The sequence below is a fragment of the Pseudorasbora parva genome, chromosome 3, assembly GCF_024679245.1.
Source record: "Pseudorasbora parva isolate DD20220531a chromosome 3, ASM2467924v1, whole genome shotgun sequence".
In the NCBI taxonomy this organism is placed as follows: Eukaryota; Metazoa; Chordata; class Actinopteri; order Cypriniformes; family Gobionidae; genus Pseudorasbora; species Pseudorasbora parva.
Genome location: NC_090174.1, coordinates 63,270,730 through 63,290,649, shown reverse-complemented (window position 1 = coordinate 63,290,649; position 19,920 = coordinate 63,270,730). Strand labels below are relative to the sequence as shown.

The 19,920-nt window shown below is 43.1% G+C and overlaps 1 protein-coding gene across 7 annotated transcripts in view; it reads right to left on the bottom strand.

Annotated features, from left to right (window-relative positions):
- Positions 1-5,693: 5,693 nt before the first annotated feature.
- Positions 5,694-19,920, bottom strand: part of cita (citron rho-interacting serine/threonine kinase a) — a 196,765-nt gene continuing 182,538 nt past the window's right edge. For all 7 annotated transcript variants that reach the window (XM_067439785.1, XM_067439788.1, XM_067439786.1 and 4 more), the window contains 2 exons: positions 9,714-10,059; positions 5,694-8,626 (listed from right to left, as the gene is read on the bottom strand). In XM_067439785.1, coding sequence (XP_067295886.1) covers positions 8,603-8,626; positions 9,714-10,059 — 370 coding nt within the window. In that variant the 3' untranslated portion in view covers positions 5,694-8,602. The remainder of the gene's footprint in view (positions 8,627-9,713; positions 10,060-19,920) is intronic.

The following is a 19,920-nucleotide window of genomic DNA, read 5'->3' as shown; positions in this document are numbered from 1 at the left end:
TTAGTGAAATATCTGGTAATTTATTGAATAATGTGTCAAATACTGTTCTCAGTCTTTCCTCCTGACTATCAATTAAATGGGGATGAAATTATACAGTATACTGCGTAACTAAACAAGTATATAACGCGTGACTTTTAATTTTGATATTAAACCGGGACTCTTATTTTGAAATCATTTTTCAGATGAGGAGATCAAATATGCATCGTTATAACCGTCTGAAACATATAACATGGCAAGGTAAACATTATGATTATTCCTCAGCATTAGTTCATAAACATAACCTTTCATAAAATTTGTTTTTTGATCGATTGAGCCTGGAGAAGCTCAACAACTCCGTGTTTTCCCGCCGGTAGATCCGCACGTGAGCTCAGCAGTTCTGACTGGATCTCTTCCATAATTGTCCCTCTTTTACATTTCTCTCTCGTTTTTATTCATTGGTGAAAATAACAGTCGCTTTCCTCAGTTTTTGTCACCCAACACTGTTTTTATTTACTTATCGTCTCGTTTTCGTCACTGAAAAAGGCCACTGACAAAAATTATTTGTCACCGAATTTAAAATTGGTTTGCCGCCACCAACTGATGAGCCGTTGGCGATTTAAGCTTATCATAATTTTTCCATATGAAGGTAAACGTTTATGCAAGTAAAATTAATATATTTAGTTTGATGTTTTGTTAGAACAATAATAAATAAATGTAGACAGTTTTGAGCAGTCATGAGTTAAATCATAATGGAAATTCTTATATTATATGGTAATATAAATTTCAATTTATGGTATTATCCAGGGTTTTTATAAAGGTTAATTTAAAACCAAAGAAAATTAAGGAATAAACTGAAGGGAACATAACTGGTCAACATGTTCTCTAACTTAAGTTACACGTCTAAGCTCACGAGGAGTTGTTTTAGAGACACTTCAATACAATTTCCAACAGATCTTCATTAGGTTTTAATATCTTAAAGTTTAAATTGCTCTGCTCCCAAACAGTAATATATGGAGATAACTTTTACTGAACCTTCTGATCACATGTACGGCAAAAAAGTGATTTTTCAGTAATTATGTCGTGTTTTCTAGTGCAAATATTTAAAGGTTAAATAAATTACATTAGAAATCTTGTGGAAATATCTGCCATTGTGTTCATAAAAATCTGCTTAATTCAAATAAAGTAATTTTCATACCCAATCACAAATATTGGTTCTTGTTTTAAGCAGAAACTCACTTCACTTTGTTCAATTTCTCATAAAATAAGACGTAATTTCTTCATGTTGCTTCTCCAGTAAATGTGTCTTGCTTTAAGGATGTTTAGATATTTGTGCTGGAAAACAAAAAAAAGTTGATAAATCCATTTAGCAAGAATTAAGACCCTTAAAAGTTATTAAAAAGTCTTAATCGTGATTTTGAGGTATTCAATTTTGTAATATGTAAATTTTGGGGCGTGTTTCAACCGAACCAGGAAAGACCTCGATTGGACAGACCGACAACCAATCAGAGCAGCGGAGCGACGCATAACGTTAGTCTTCAAATGTCAACAGAGCTCAACTGCACTGTGTTGCCAAGTCTGTGGTTTTCCCGCCGGTTGTTTTCCATGTCCGCGGGTTGAAGCGACCTCAATTATGGGATATATAGACCCAGGAATGACAATTTTAGCTGCAACCTTGCCAAAACAACACACATTTTACCCCCCAAATGCCTTTTTTTTATTCCTTGGAGAAGGGAAATAAATGAACGCCCTCACATTTTGAAACTTGAATGCAATAATCTTGTAAACCGAGCTCAGTGTTTTGACTGAATAATATTTATTTCTGAATAATAAATCTTACAGTATGCCTCCTGAACTCTTTCCATATGTAGCGCGCGTCTCCCTGTATCATCGTGGGAATCTTTTGCATCCTTTTTGTAAAGTTTGAGCCTGGTTCGCCATTCACTGCCATGATAGGAACCATTTTGAGCAGGACGGCTTTTTTGTGTTGCTTTTGAGGTCTGAAAAAGACAGAAGGACATGGGGCATTGGAGCATCGAAGTCTCTGCAGCTAGTGGACTTGAATTGTATTTATGCAACATTATGTCTTGCACAATAAACGTTCGCAAAACTACAATAACATTTCTTTCTTTAAAAAAATAGCAGTTCGGCTTTTCTTAGAGTCTATATAACCTGTACTGAAATGGTTCTATTATATTTTATATACAAATTTAAATATCACAATATATATCGTTATCGCAAGAAGTTGCAATATACAACCCCAAATCAGAAAAAGTTGGGACAGTTTGGAAAACGCAAATAAAAAAAGAAAGTAGTGATTTCTAAAATTACTTTGACTTGTATTTCATTGCAGACAATATGAACACAAAATATTTCATGTTTTGTCTGGTCAACTTCATGTTATTTGTAAATATGCATCCTTTCCTGTCATTCAGACCTGCAACACATTTCAAAAACAGTTGGGACAGGAGCAATTTAGGGCTAGTAATGAGGTAAAAGGGTTAAATAATGATGTGATTTGAAACAGGTGATGTCAACAGGTGATTGAAATTATGATTTGGTACAATAGCAGCATCCAAGAAAGATCTAATCCTTTAGGAGCAAAGATGGACCGAGGATCGCCAGTTTGCCAACAAATACGTGAGAAAATTATTGAAATGTTTAAAAACAATGTTCCTCAAAGAAAGATAGGAAGAGATTTGGATATTTCACATTCAACAGTGCATAACATAATTACAAGATTCAAGGAATCTGGAGGAATTTCAGTGCGTAAAGGACAAGGCCGCAAGCCTAAGCTGAACATCCGTGATCTCCGATCCCTCAGGCGGCACTGCATCAAGAATCGGCATTCATCTAGAAGCGATATCACCACATGGGCTCAGGACTACTTTGGCAAACCTTTGTCAAGTACCACAATACGTAGTTACATCCACAAATGCCAGTTAAAACTGTACTGTGCCAAAAGGAAGCCTTATGTTAACAGTGTCCAGAAGCGCCGTCGACTTCTCTGGGCTCGGAGGCATCTGGGATGGACCATCACACAGTGGAAATGTGTACTGTGGTCAGATGAATCAGTATTTCAGGTATTTTTTGGGAGGAATGGACGCCGTGTGCTCCGGACCAAAGAAGAAAAGGATCATCCAGACTGTTACCAGCAACAAGTCCAAAAGCCAGGGTCTGTCATGGTATGGGGTTGTGTCAGTGCCCTTGGCAAAGGTAACTTGCACTTCTGTGAAGGCACCATTAATGCTGAAAAGTACAAAGAGATTTTGGAGCATAATATGCTGCCTTCAAGAAGATATCTTTTCCAGGGACGTCCATGCATATTTCAACAAGACATTGCAAAACCACATTCTGCACACATTACAAAGTCCTGGCTGCGGAGGAAGAGGGTACGGGTACTTGACTGGCCTGCCTGCAGTCCCGACCGGTCTCCAATAGAGAATGTGTGTCACATTTTGAAGCGCAAAATGCGACAACGAAGACCCCGTACTGTTGCCCACCTTAAGACTTGTTTGCAGGAAGAATGGGACAAAATTACACCTGAAACACTTCATCACTTGGTGTCTTCAGTCCCTAAACGTGCGTTCACACCGCCGCCGGCGAGAGCGTCAAAATTCGCTCTTGCCGCCCTGACAACGACACTGTAGAAAGCTCCGTGGACGTGCTGCCGCTCTGACGTAGATCGAATGTTTTTTTCTTTTTTTAAACTGTATTTAAAGAGGCCGCAAATCAAACACGCATGTTGATGGATATACTGACCACAAGTAGGGTATAAATTAACTTCATGAAATCGTTTAAATGTGAAAGTAAGAATTAATTGCACACCCGCTGAACAACGAGCGTTCTAGCGCCTATAAAATAGTGTTGCGCGACTTCTTAACAAATTACACATCACTGTGAATGATCTTGTCATAAATGATAGGGAAACCCGCACAGCAATGATCAACCTCTCCTACAAATTGCTTGGGAACTAATGTGGTCGGAACCAAAGTTTACAGGCCTGCGTTCTCTGGATTTCTCTCAAGCGGAGCACTTCTACATTCTGACTGGTTGCCGCCTGTTGCCGCCGAACCGCGTCATAGCTCATTACCATAAAGTTGAGCTGATTTCAACTCTCCTCGACGCCCAAATCGTCCAAGACGCGCCGCTCTCGCCGGAGCTCGCCGCCCGGCTCCCATTGAAAATGAATGACTTCCGGCCAGCTTGACGCTCTCGCCGCCGGCGGTGTGAACGCACAATAAACGTCTTTTAAGTGTTGTGAAAAGAAATGGCAACATTACAAAGTGGTAAATGCTTTACTGGCCCAACTGTTTTTGAAATGTGTTGCAGGTCTGAATGACAGGAAAGGATGCATATTTACAAATGACATGACGTTGACCAGACAAAACATGAAATATTTTGTGTTCATATTGTCTGCAATGAAATACAAGTCAAAGTAATTTTAGAAATCACTTCTTTTTTATTTTATTTGCACATTCCATACTGTCCCAACTTTTTCTGATTTGGGGTTGTATTTCGCACTATGGATTCTAGGCCGTATCGGCCATTCCTACTTTAAAGTCAATGTTTCCGGATTCGGACACCGCTAAAACATTCACCTGTGGCAAGAAGACACAAAGACAAACTCAACGATCTGGAGCAAACTAAAACATTTATTGAAAGCAAATCAAATGAACTGAGGCACATGTCAGGAGTTTGAATCAGTATACAAGTGCCTGTTGCTGTTGTTAATGTATATTTTAATAAACCTTACTCTGCTTTAATTTATTCTTTTGAGCTTTGTTTCTTCCGAGCTTATCTGAGTTCTGTTGTATGGTTGTGCTCTAAAGATTTATTTGCAACTGTTTATTAAGTTAAAGGTTAGTTGCCGATTAGAACTTGAAGTCTGATAAAATATTTTGAGAATAAAGTCTTAATTAACTTCAAGATTCCTGCATATGCCCAGAGGCCGGCTGCTTAAACCACTTTAGTTAAAAAAAACACGACTAGTTTTAAAAGTAAGTCATCAAACTTTTTTTCTTTAAGACTGACTAACTTTTTTTAAATCAGTTACATAAAATGGTAGATCGGTTCAATTCACTGCAAAAAATGCTTTTCTTACTCAGTATTTTTGTCTTGTTTCTAGTCAAAATATCTAAAAATTCTTACATTAAGAAACATTTACTAGACAAGTAAAAATTACTGTCTTGTTTTGGGAAAATAACTCACAATGAAGAGAGTTTTTGCTTAAAATAAGATAAATAATCTGCCAATGGGGTGAGAAAAATAAGATTAATTCAAACAGAAAACAAGATTATTTTTCTCACCCCATTGGCAGATTATTTATCTTATTTTAAGCAAAAACTCTCTTCATTTTGAGTTATTTTCCCCAAAACAAGACAATTACTTTTGCTTGTCTAGTAAATACTTCTTGTTTTAAGAATTTTGAGATGTTTGGACTAGAAACAAGACAAAAATACTGAGAAAGAAAAGCATTTTTTGCAGTGTTTGAATTAGAAAGTAAGACTGATTACATTTTGACTAATTGCTAGTTGGACAAATTAGTGCTTAAAGACACCGTCTTAACATAGAGGCTAAGCTTATGCAACGAGCCCCAGGTTAAATATGTGAAGAGTTTCTGTGGTCTGATTCAATCCATTCATCAAATGCTCTTATTTTCACTCACCTGTCTGTTGAATCCTGAAAGTGGCTCAAGAAACACGCAGAGGCTGGGATAAAGATAGAGCTTTTGTTTATTAGTGGCAATAGATAATGCTGTCGGACCATAATCATAAAAAATGATAAAACAAGAAACGCTACATCTCTGGTCAGCAGTGGGTTAACATCGGCATCGATTAGCGCAGAACGAAGTGCATCAAAGTTACAGGGAACAGAAATGAGAAGCAGGAACAGAACAAACCCGTCACAGCGTCTCCATGCGACAGAACGAGACGTCACCGCACGCGCCGCTTTCCACGGAAAAACATCCTTTAGGATTCATACATTCTAATCCTGAGTTCATCATGGCTCATGGAAAGCAGACGATAAAGCTCCGAACACGACACCAAACACACGAGAGCAATCGAGCCGGCTTGATTCAAGCAAAAATGTTCAGATTGAGAATCACATCCAGTTACAAACCCGTTCCTCACGCTTCGCTTCTTAACAAAAATAGACCCGCCTCGCGATTCGCTTTGATATCGTCTTATAAAAAACATCACGTGGCCGTATTTACAGGGGTTACGTGTGACATTCTGGAGGGTACAAAGGCTCCGCTCCATCGAGACGGACGCTACGCTGTCGCCGGGGATTGTGGGTAGTGCGGGAAGAGGACACGACGGAAACTCATTTCTGCCACGGAAAATTAAATACGATGTTTATACGCACAATTCGAACGTTTTTTTCCTCCTCAAAATTGCGAGTTTTCTCTAAATTCGGTTTTGTAATCCTGATTTTTTCTTTTCATCATGGATAAAAAAAAATTTCTCACACAATTACGACTTTCCTCTCGCAAACTCACACTTCTGAGAAAAGTCTGAATCTTCAAAATCACATTTAATTTTTTTTTCTTTTTCAGATTTCAGTGGGGGAAAAGCCATTTGTCTTGTGATTCAGTGCGATAAAATCCTCATAACTGTGAGAACAGTCAGAATTATGAGATAAAAACGTAACAATAGCTTTTTTTCCCCAATGCGGAAGCAAAAATAAACTGAATTGTGAAGTGTAAACTCACAATTATGATTTTTTCTTTTCATCATGAAATAAAAAAACTAATTCTCACACAAGATTTTCACAATTCTGAGAAAAGTCTGAATCTTCAATATCACATTTGAAAAGGGGGAAAAAAATCATTTTTGTCTTGCAATTCAGTGCAATATAACCTCGTAATAGTGAGAAAAACAATCAGAATTATGGGGTAAAAAGTTAACAATAGCTTTTTCCCAAAGCGGAAGCAAAAATAAACTGAATTAGGAAGCGTAAACTCACAATTATGACTTTTCCCTCACTATTACAAGCGTGTATGCCACAATTTGCGAGTTTATATCTGGCCATTTATAGTTAATTTTGCAAATTCAGTTTTTTTTTTTCTGAGACAAAGACTTTATATCTCATGATTCTGACTTTCCCTCTAGATTCTGAATTGTGAGACTCGCAAATTTGCAATTCTGAGAAAAGTGAATTTTCAAAATTACATTTAAAAGTTTTGTTTTTAAGAACTCTGTGGAAAAAAAACTAAAAAAAACATTCTTGCGAATCAGCAAGAAACCAGATATAACCGCACACTTGTGAGATATAAAAAAGTTAAAATTCCCCTTTTCCATGACGAAAGCAAAAAAACTAAACTGAAATGTGAAATGTGAACTGACAATTATGACTTTCTGCCCAATATTCTGAATTGTGAGACTCGCAAATTTGCACTCCTGAGAAAAGTGAATTTTCAAATCAGTTTAATCAGTGCGATATATCCTCGGTAATTGTGAGATAAAAAGTTTTTCTTTTTTCCATGGCAAATTTTGAAATGTAAACTCAGAATTGTGATGTTTTTCCTCAAAATTTGCGAGTTTATATCTGGCCAGTTTCTTCTGAATTCGGAGTTAACATCTTGCAATTTTTATTTTTTTATTTTCATCATAGAATAAAACACACAATTATGATATTCCTCTCACAAATTCACAATCCTGAGAGAAGTCAGAATCTGCAAAATCACATTTTAAAAGTTTTGTTCTTCTTTCAGAATTCTGTGAGAGAAAAAAAGCATTTATTTGTGCAAATCAGTGCGATATAACCTCATAACTGAGAAAAACAGTCAGAATTATGATATAAGTTCACAATAGCTTTTTTCCCAACGCGGAAGCAAAAAACAAACTGAAGTGTTAACTCACAATTATGATGTTTTTCCTTAGTTTATATCTGGCCAGTTTTCTCTGAATTCTGCGTTAACATCTTGCAATTCAGTTTTTTCCCTGTTTGCCATGGAATAATAGACTTTAAATCTCTCAATTAGGACTTTTCCCCATACATCTGAATTGTGAGACTCACAAATAAGCCATTCTGAGAAAATTCAAAGCATTTAAATTTTTTTTTTTAAAGAATTGTACCAAAAAAAGCAATTCATCAAGATATAATGCCTGAACTGTGAGATAAAAAGGTAAAAATACCTGAACTTCTCCCGCAAAATTCTGAATCGTGAGACTCGCAAAGCCACAATCTTAAGAAAAGGCTGAATTTTCAAGCCATTTGTCTGCCATCCAGCATGATCTAACCTCGTAACTGTGAGAAAAACGGTCAGAACTGTGAGATAAAAAGTTAAAAATACCTTTGCTTCCATGACGAATTATGATTTGTAAACTCAGAATTTTGACTAAACTAGCAATTGTGCGAAAGCATCAGAATCGTAGGATTATAAAGTCTTATTTTTGTTATTCTGTGGCAGAAACGAGCTTCCATCGAAATCAGAAGGCAAGTGAAGAGAGACAGAAAATCAAGACAAACTCCCGTGTGTGTGTGTGTGTGCTAGTGTGGTTTAGAAACGCTAGCTCTAGTAAACGCTGGCCAGATCGCTGTGGTCATGTTGTGCTGAGTTTCCCACATCCACGTTTGGGATCGGAAGACACGTGCTTCCTGTTGATTGGATGTTCTTCCCTCACACCGACGACTGATCCCACACCTGTTGGACACACAAACAGATCTCATTATTTTTTTGCACTATAAGGCACACTTAAAAGCCTTTAATTTTCTCAAAAAACAGATTGAACACAAACGCGGAAGAGAAGCCAATGCTGAATAAAGTCGTAGTTTTTGTTATTTTTGGACCCAAATGTATTTTGGATGCTTCAAGAGACTCTAATTAACCCACTGATGTCTCATATGGACTACTGTGATGATGTTTTTATTCCCTTTCTGGACATGGACAGTATAGTGTGCATACACTTGCATACGCTCTCAGACTAAATATAAAATATCTTAAACTGTGTGTGAAGATGAACGGAGGTCTTACGGGTGTGGAGCGACATTAGGGAGAGGAGTTAATGACAGACATTTAATTTTTGGGTGAACTAACCCTTTAACGATACCCATCCCTACTGGCTGTAGAACTGAATCTCTCTGTGTGTGTGTGTGTGTGTGTGTGTTCAGTCATCCTGACTGTAGGAGCCAGTTACTAGTTTATAAAAATTTTTATCAATACATTTAAATATAATTTTGTTGTTGTATTATTAATTGTTTATTCTTGGAGTGTGTGCCCTCTATAGGTGAGGTAAATGTTTAAAAGGATATGCCACCTCGACAGGATGCTGGTGCAAGAGCACACAGTTTTTTGACCGTGCACATGGAGAAAGCCTGAAAGCGGCCTTGGAGTTGTTTGTTTGTTTTATGCTACAATGCATATTTATTTTTCAATTAATACATTTCAGTTATCGTTAAGAAACATCAACAAGCCTCTTTGGTTCAATTGATGCTACTTTGCACGCGTCCAAAATATTGCATCACCTCTCACAGTGGCCAAGAAACGAGACAAAACTGGAAATGTCAAGCTTTTTTTGCCGCTACACTGACCTTGTTAACAGTGTTGATGGGCGTTTCGTGTTCAGATCATTTTAAACCAGATATGTAAAAATAAGTGAAGACACTGAAAGTGAAGTCATTGAATCATGCACACACTCGTTTCAATGTGAGTTTTGAACATTAGAACTCATGACTGAATGTGTGTGTGTGTGTGTGTGTGTGTGTGTGCGTGTGTGTTCAGTGATCCTGACCTTGTTAACAGTGTTGATGGGCGTTCGGGCCGACCCTGTGTGCAGTCTCTGCCGCGGCTCCTCGAAGCCTCGGCCCGGTGACCTCTCTCTCCGCAGGTCCATCACTCGCCCCGGAGAACAGTCCAGCCGAGGGTCCATCATCCTGCCCGGCGATCTCTCCGGCCGGCCCGGGGACTTCTCCCGCTCCAGGGGCCGCGCCGGGGACTTTTCCCGCCGGAACTCGGTGCGAGCCTCACGGTAGCGGTGCGGTGTGCCGGGTTGGTGGAGCCCCTCCTGGACCGCAGGCATGGCCGCCAGACGCTTGGAGATGTGCTCGTTGTAAGAGGGCGGGCCGCGCTTGTTTGGGCTGCGGGGAAACAGAGTCCAGGTCAGTCTGTCGTATTTATATTGGAGCGTTCACACCAGATGCGAATGAAGCGATAAGCACGAGTGATTTACATGTTAAAGGGTTAGTTCACCCAAAAATGAAATGTCTGTCATTAACTCCTCCCCCTAATGTCGCTCCACACCCGTAAGACCTCCGTTCATCTTCACACACAGTTTAAGATATTTTATATTTAGTCCGAGAGCGTATGCAAGTGTATGCACACTATACTGTCCATGTCCAGAAAGGGAATAAAAACATCATCACAGTAGTCCATATGAGACATCAGTGGGTTAATTAGAGTCTCTTGAAGCATCCGAAATACATTTGGGTCCAAAAATAACAAAAACTACGACTTTATTCAGCATTGGCTTCTCTTCCGGGTCTGTATTTAATCCTCAAATAAAGATTCAAACGGTTATGAATCAGTGAACTGATTCATGATTCGGATCGCCAATGTCTCGTGATTTCAGCAGTTTGACACGCGATCCGTTGCAGCAGAGCATTCAGCATTGTCTTCTCTTCCGCGTTCCTCAAATTAAGAATCAAACGGTCATGATTCATGATTTGGATCGCGTGTCAATCTGCTGAAATCACGTGACATTGGCGATAGGAGTTAATGACAGACATTTCCTTTTTTGCTGAACTATCCCTTTAAGTCAATGTGAAGAGGTGAATAGACATTCTGCGGTGCAAATGACACGCGAATGTTGAAAAATCTGAACTTTGGGGGATATTCGCGCTGTGTTAACCAATGAAGAGCCTGCTTGCTGCTGTCACGTGGTAAAGTGACGGATGGGAAACAGAGTAATTTAAAAATACGGACCCACTTTATATCAGGTGGCCTTTACTACTATGTACCAACCAACATTGTAATTAATAATTTGATACAATGCACTTATTGTGCACATACATGTTTTTACATTGTACTTACATTTTAAAGATGACCTGAATTTAATTACATCTGTAAGTACACAGTTGGCACTTTCCTTACACCTAAACTTAACCTTAAACTGACCCACACCACCACACCTGTCCCTAACTCTAGCCGAATCCCACATCAATATCAGCAAAAGTGTTTTGCAATACAATATGAACACAATAAGTACATTGTACTTACTTTTTGATGTAAGTACATAGTTGTTAAGACCACCTAATATAAAGTGGGGCCAAAAATACTAGTGTTATTGTGTCACAAAATGTAGTTGTTTAAAGCTGAAATCTGTGGTTTATTTATTAAAGGTGCACTATGTAGTATTTTTGCAGTAAAATATCCAAAAACCACTAGGCCGGTGTAATATATTTTGTTCAGTTGAGTACCTACAATATCCCAAATGTTTCCAACTATTTGTAAATTCTGAGAAAATTGCTATTTTAACTGAGGACCGGCACGTTTCAGCATAGTTTGAGGAAGTCGCCTGTCAATCTCGTCATATCGGCGTTACCCTCGGTTTCGGCTTTTATTTGGCAGGAGCGCTTTACTCTTAGCAGTTTGAACAAGTGAACGCACGGAGTAACGTCATAACATCGTTTTAAACACACTTAAATGTATCTAATATGATAAACAGAGCTGCTTTACCTCATAATCATAACCGGAAGAGCGGATCTGTGCAGGCGCCTGGCGACTGTCTCCCGTCCCGCCATAATAAGTCGGTATTCGCGAGGCGGGTATTTGTTTAACAATCGCTCCAGCGGCCGTGCTCAGCTCCTCAACACTCGCTCCTGCTCTGCTTCACTACAGTAACGTTAATAACCAATCGCTCCAGCGGCCGTGCTCAGCTCCTCAACACTCGCTCCTGCTCTGCTTCACTACAGTAACGTTAATAACCAATCGCTCCAGCGGCCGTGCTCAGCTCCTCAACACTCGCTCCTGCTCTGCTTCACTACAGTAACGTTAATAACCAATCGCTCCAGCGGCCGTGCTCATCTCCTCAACACTCGCTCCTGCTCTGCTTCACTACAGTAACGTTAATAACCAATCGCTCCAGCGGCCGTGCTCATCTCCTCAACACTCGCTCCTGCTCTGCTTCACTACAGTAACGTTAATAACCAATCGCTCCAGCAGCCGTGCTCAGCTCCTCAACACTCGCTCCTGCTCTGCTTCTCTACAGTAACGTTAATAACCAATCGCTCCAGCGGCCGTGCTCATCTCCTCAACACTCGCTCCTGCTCTGCTTCACTACAGTAACGTTAATAACCAATCGCTCCAGCAGCCGTGCTCAGCTCCTCAACACTCGCTCCTGCTCTGCTTCACTACAGTAACATTAATAACCAATCGCTTCAGCGGCCGTGCTCATCTCCTCAACACTCGCTCCTGCTCTGCTTCACTACCGTAACGTTAATAACCAATCGCTCCAGCAGCCGTGCTCAGCTCCTCAACACTCGGTCCTGCTCTGCTTCACTACAGTAACGTTAATAACCAATCGCTCCAGCGGCCGTGCTCAGCTCCTCAACACTCGCTCCTGCTCTGCTTCACTACAGTAACGTTAATAACCAATCGCTCCAGCGGCCGTGCTCAGCTCCTCAACACTCGCTCCTGCTCTGCTTCACTACAGTAACGTTAATAACCAATCGCTCCAGCGGCCGTGCTCAGCTCCTCAACACTCGCTCCTGCTCTGCTTCACTACAGTAACGTTAATAACCAATCGCTCCAGCGGCCGTGCTCAGCTCCTCAACACTCGCTCCTGCTCTGCTTCACTACAATAACGTTAATAACCAATCGCTCCAGCGGCCGTGCTCAGCTCCTCAACACTCGCTCCTGCTCTGCTTCACTACAGTAACGTTAATAACCAATCGCTCCAGCGGCCGTGCTCAGCTCCTCAACACTCGCTCCTGCTCTGCTTCACTACAGTAACGTTAATAACCAATCGCTCCAGCGGCCGTGCTCAGCTCCTCAACACTCGGTCCTGCTCTGCTTTAGACTACAGTAACGTTAATAACCAATCGCTCCAGCAGCCGTGCTCAGCTCCTCAACACTCGGTCCTGCTCTGCTTCACTACAGTAACGTTAATAACCAATCGCTCCAGCGGCCGTGCTCAGCTCCTCAACACTCGCTCCTGCTCTGCTTCACTACAGTAACGTTAATAACCAATCGCTCCAGCGGCCGTGCTCAGCTCCTCAACACTCGCTCCAGCTCTGCTTCTCTACAGTAACGTTAATAACCAATCACTCCAGCGGCCGTGCTCAGCTCCTCAACACTCGCTCCAGCTCTGCTTCACTACAGTAACGTTAATAACCAATCGCTCCAGCGGCCGCGCTCAGCTCCTCAACACTCGCTCCAGCTCTGCTTCACTACAGTAACGTTAATAACCAATCGCTCCAGCGGCCGCGCTCAGCTCCTCAACACTCGCTCCTGCTCTGCTTCACTACAGTAACGTTAATAACCAATCGCTCCAGCGGCCGCGCTCAGCTCCTCAACACTCGCTCCTGCTCTGCTTCACTACAGTAACGTTAATAACCAATCGCTCCAGCGGCCGCGCTCAGCTCCTCAACACTCGCTCCTGCTCTGCTTCACTACAGTAACGTTAATAACCAATCGCTCCAGCAGCCGTGCTCAGCTCCTCAACACTCGCTCCTGCTCTGCTTCACTACAGTAACGTTAATAACCAATCGCTCCAGCAGCCGTGCTCAGCTCCTCAACACTCGCTCCTGCTCTGCTTCACTACAGTAACGTTAATAACCAATCGCTCCAGCGGCCGTGCTCAGCTCCTCAACACTCGCTCCAGCTCTGCTTCTCTACAGTAACGTTAATAACCAATCACTCCAGCGGCCGTGCTCAGCTCCTCAACACTCGCTCCAGCTCTGCTTCACTACAGTAACGTTAATAACCAATCGCTCCAGCGGCCGTGCTCAGCTCCTCAACACTCGCTCCTGCTCTGCTTCACTACAGTAACGTTAATAACCAATCGCTCCAGCGGCCGTGCTCAGCTCCTCAACACTCGCTCCTGCTCTGCTTCACTACAGTAACGTTAATAACCAATCACTCCAGCAGCCGTGCTCAGCTCCTCAACACTCGCTCCTGCTCTGCTTCACTACAGTAACGTTAATAACCAATCGCTCCAGCGGCCGTGCTCAGCTCCTCAACACTCGGTCCTGCTCTGCTTCTCTACAGTAATGTTAATAACCAATCGCTCCAGCGGCCGTGCTCATCTCCTCAACACTCGCTCCTGCTCTGCTTCACTACAATAACGTTAATAACCAATCGCTCCAGCAGCCGTGCTCAGCTCCTCAACACTCGGTCCTGCTCTGCTTCACTACAGTAACGTTAATAACCAATCGCTCCAGCGGCCGTGCTCAGCTCCTCAACACTCGCTCCTGCTCTGCTTCACTACAGTAACGTTAATAACCAATCGCTCCAGCGGCCGTGCTCAGCTCCTCAACACTCGCTCCTGCTCTGCTTCACTACAGTAACGTTAATAACCAATCGCTCCAGCGGCCGTGCTCAGCTCCTCAACACTCGCTCCTGCTCTGCTTCACTACAGTAACGTTAATAACCAATCGCTCCAGCGGCCGTGCTCAGCTCCTCAACACTCGCTCCTGCTCTGCTTCACTACAGTAACGTTAATAACCAATCGCTCCAGCGGCCGTGCTCAGCTCCACAACACTCGCTCCTGCTCTGCTTCTCTACAGTAACGTTAATAACCAATCGCTCCAGCGGCCGTGCTCAGCTCCTCAACACTCGCTCCTGCTCTGCTTCACTACAGTAACGTTAATAACCAATCGCTCCAGCGGCCGTGCTCAGCTCCTCAACACTCGCTCCTGCTCTGCTTTACTACAGTAACGTTAATAACCAATCGCTCCAGCGGCCGTGCTCAGCTCCTCAACACTCGCTCCTGCTCTGCTTTACTACAGTAACGTTAATAACCAATCGCTCCAGCGGCCGTGCTCAGCTCCTCAACACTCGCTCCTGCTCTGCTTCACTACAGTAACGTTAATAACCAATCGCTCCAGCGGCCGTGCTCAGCTCCTCAACACTCGCTCCTGCTCTGCTTCACTACAGTAACGTTAATAACCAATCGCTCCAGCGGCCGTGCTCAGCTCCTCAACACTCGCTCCTGCTCTTCTTCACTACAGTAACGTTAATAACCAATCGCTCCAGCGGCCGTGCTCAGCTCCTCAACACTCGCTCCTGCTCTGCTTTACTACAGTAACGTTAATAACCAATCGCTCCAGCGGCCGTGCTCAGCTCCTCAACACTCGCTCCTGCTCTGCTTTACTACAGTAACGTTAATAACCAATCGCTCCAGCGGCCGTGCTCAGCTCCTCAACACTCGCTCCTGCTCTGCTTCACTACAGTAACGTTAATAACCAATCGCTCCAGCGGCCGTGCTCAGCTCCTCAACACTCGCTCCTGCTCTGCTTCACTACAGTAACGTTAATAACCAATCGCTCCAGCGGCCGTGCTCAGCTCCTCAACACTCGCTCCTGCTCTTCTTCACTACAGTAACGTTAATAACCAATCGCTCCAGCGGCCGTGCTCAGCTCCTCAACACTCGCTCCTGCTCTGCTTCACTACAGTAACGTTAATAACCAATCGCTCCAGCGGCCGTGCTCAGCTCCTCAACACTCGCTCCTGCTCTTCTTCACTACAGTAACGTTAATAACCAATCGCTCCAGCAGCCGTGCTCAGCTCCTCAACACTCGCTCCTGCTCTGCTTCACTACAGTAACGTTAATAACCAATCGCTCCAGCGGCCGTGCTCAGCTCCTCAACACTCGCTCCTGCTCTTCTTCACTACAGTAACGTTAATAACCAATCGCTCCAGCGGCCGTGCTCAGCTCCTCAACACTCGGTCCTGCTCTGCTTCACTACAGTAACGTTAATAACCAATCGCTCCAGCGGCCGTGCTCAGCTCCTCAACACTCGGTCCTGCTCTGCTTCACTACAGTAACGTTAATAACCAATCGCTCCAGCGGCCGTGCTCAGCTCCTCAACACTCGCTCCTGCTCTGCTTCACTACAGTAACGTTAATAACCAATCGCTCCAGCGGCCGTGCTCAGCTCCTCAACACTCGGTCCTGCTCTGCTTTACTACAGTAACGTTAATAACCAATCGCTCCAGCGGCCGTGCTCAGCTCCTCAACACTCGCTCCTGCTCTGCTTCACTACAGTAACGTTAATAACCAATCGCTCCAGCGGCCGTGCTCAGCTCCTCAACACTCGCTCCTGCTCTCCTTCTCTACAGTAACGTTAATAACCAATCGCTCCAGCGGCCGTGCTCAGCTCCTCAACACTCGCTCCTGCTCTGCTTTACTACAGTAACGTTAATAACCAATCGCTCCAGCGGCCGTGCTCAGCTCCTCAACACTCGGTCCTGCTCTGCTTCACTACAGTAACGTTAATAACCAATCGCTCCAGCGGCCGTGCTCAGCTCCTCAACACTCGCTCCTGCTCTGCTTTACTACAGTAACGTTAATAACCAATCGCTCCAGCGGCCGTGCTCAGCTCCTCAACACTCGCTCCTGCTCTGCTTCACTACAGTAACGTTAATAACCAATCGCTCCAGCGGCCGTGCTCATCTCCTCAACACTCGCTCCTGCTCTGCTTTACTACAGTAACGTTAATAACCAATCGCTCCAGCGGCCGTGCTCATCTCCTCAACACTCACTCCTGCTCTGCTTTACTACAGTAACGTTAATAACCAATCGCTCCAGCGGCCGTGCTCATCTCCTCAACACTCGCTCCTGCTCTGCTTTACTACAGTAACGTTAATAACCAATCGCTCCAGCGGCCGTGCTCATCTCCTCAACACTCACTCCTGCTCTGCTTTACTACAGTAACTTTAATAACCAATCGCTCCAGCGGCCGTGCTCATCTCCTCAACACTCGCTCCTGCTCTGCTTCACTACAGTAACGTTAATAACCAATCGCTCCAGCGGCCGTGCTCAGCTCCTCAACACTCGCTCCTGCTCTGCTTCACTACAGTAACGTTAATAACCAATCGCTCCAGCGGCCGTGCTCATCTCCTCAACACTCGCTCCTGCTCTGCTTTACTACAGTAACGTTAATAACCAATCGCTCCAGCGGCCGTGCTCATCTCCTCAACACTCGCTCCTGCTCTGCTTCACTACAGTAACGTTAATAACTGCATCCATCAACGTGATTTCTGCCCGAGTCCTATTTTCCACCGGCTGTGAAGTGAAGACCACATCTCCCAAGATGCTGCGCTCAAATTTTGTGTCATCAAACTACGCATTTGTTTTGAATAGACGCCCTCCAGTGGACGGAAAGTTGCATAGTGCACCTTCAAGAGAGCGCCTATTTGAAAATTTGATCAGGCGTTTTCGGAGGTGTGAGATCCAGGCGATCAGCGGCGCTCATTAACCACAGCGAGAGCAGCCTATCCTGGGCTAGACCCTCTGACGACTGCGGTGCCTGGCAGAAGCCCCTCCCATGACGCGAATTTGCGTCTGTTGTGTAGTGGATGTCACATGCAAATGGATTCAAAATGTTCACATGTCCAGCTTTAAGCTATTTATTTGCCTCATTCGTGTCTGGTGTGAACGGCCCATAGGCTTATATCATTTAATTTATTATGGCTTTAGAAACAGAACCTGGAGGAAACTATACCACATTTTACACAGTTTACAATCACCTGATAGACATTCACCAGTGAGAAGAGAAGAAATATATTCAAGTTATTAATGTGACATCCAGAGCTGATGATGAACCACACGCCCATTAGACCAGTGAACAGATTCATGTGCGCTACTAAACCAGTTAAAAATCACAGGATTACTCACCAACCATCGGTGAGACGCACCTCCTCACCCGCCATATCCATAATAACATTAACACACACTACATTGCCAAAAGTATTGTGATCTCTGAGTCCAGGTGTTCGATCTCTTCATGGCCACAGGTGTATAACTCCAGCTCTAGGCCTGCAGACGCTTCTACACACATTAGTGAAAGAATGGGTCGCTCTCAGGAGCTCAGTGAACTCAAGCGTGGGGCCGTGATAGGCTGACACCTGTGCAATAAGTCCATTCCTGACATTTCCTCACTACTAAATATTCCACGCTCAACTGTTAGTGGGATTATAACAAAGTGGAAGCCATTGGGAACAACAGCAACTCAGCCACGAAATGTTAAATCCCAGAGCGGGGTCAGCGCAAGCTGAGGGTCACAGTGCGCAGAAGTCTCCAACTTTCTGCAGAGTCAACAGCTCCAGACCTCCAGACTTCTGTGGCCTTCAGATGAGCTCAAGAACAGCGGAGAGAGCTTCATGGAATGGGTTTCCATGGCCGAGCAGCTCATCCAAGCCTTACATCACCAAGAGCAATGCAAAGCGTGGGATGCAGTGGAGTAAAGCAGCCGCCACTGAACTCTAGAGCAGTGAGACGTGTTCTCTGAGCGACCAATCACGCTTCAGTCTGACAATTCCATGGACGAGTCTGGGTTTGGCCGTCGCCAGGAGAACGGGACTCGCCTGACTGCATTGTGCCAAGTGTAAAGTTTGGTGGAGGGGGGATTATGGCATGGGTTGTTTTTTTAAGGGGTTGGCCCCTTAGTTCCAGTGAAAGGAACTCTTAATGCTTCACCAAGACATTTTGGACAATTTCACGGTCCTGTCTTTGTGGGATCAGTTTGTGGACGGCCCCTTCCTGTCCCAGCATGACTGCGCTCCAGTTCACAAATCGTCGCTCCATAAAGACATGGATGAGGAGTTTGGTGTGGAGGAACTGGACTGGCCTGCACAGAGTCCTGAGCTCAACCCGATAGAACAGCTTTGGGATGAATTAGAGCGGAGACTGAGAGCCAGGCCTTCTCGTCCAACATCAGTGCCTGACCTCACAAATGAGCTTCTAGAAGAATGGGCAAAAATCCCCATAAACACACTCCTAAACCTTGAGGAAAGCCTTCCCAGAAGAGCTGGAGCTGTTAGAGAGGCTGGGCCGACTGGGATGGCATTAAAATTCATGTGCATGTAAAGGCAGGCGTCTCATCTTTTGGCAATTTAGTGTATTTATGCTTTAAATAACTAGATAGAATGAAAGCAAAACAACTAATATCTTGATATAATCACAGCTGAGGGAGAAAACGTGCCACATTCATCACAATAAATCTATGAAAAACAATCATTCGCATATTCAAACATTTCTGAACACTTATAAAACAAAACTTAATGTGCTGGGATTCATCAATGATGAAGAGTGTTCAGTGTGTCACATTAAAACTAGTCACATGTTCAGATTATTCTCCATAAAAACACTTTATTCATCACTCAGGTCAGAGGTTAAAATGTTCATGCTCAGTCACTCCTTAGCACAAATAAAGAAAGCACCTTTCTTCCTGTAAAGAAGAGAAACACAGTCAGAACCTCTGGACCAATTACAGGCAGACTTTAGGTCACATGGGGTCACGTGTCATTTAAATCGTAGGGGCTGCAGGATTAATCCAAATGACATTTTGTGTGTGTAATTGATCAGATTAATTAAATGAAACGATGAGCTGTGTGTCTCAGGGTTGATCTGGTGTTTTCTGTGTCTCAGAGCCAATCGATTTAACACGCATTTGTGGACCATCTTTCAAACTTTGAATCGTTTATAAATCCGTTAACAAAACAAAAGTTTTTTGTCTCCCTGCCGTTTCCCGCCAAAATAAAAGCTCTATGGTTTAACATCTGACAGAATAAATTAAGAAATAATTATTAGTATTGTATCGTTGTACTGTAAAATAAAATTATTTTTAATTTATTAAATATTAAATGTTAAAGTGAAATAGCATTGTTACAATAGAATACATTTCTTATTTTAATATTTTTATTTAATAATAAATTAAAATAATATTATTTTGTCATATACACACTTTACAATAAGGTCATTTGTTCACATTGGTTATT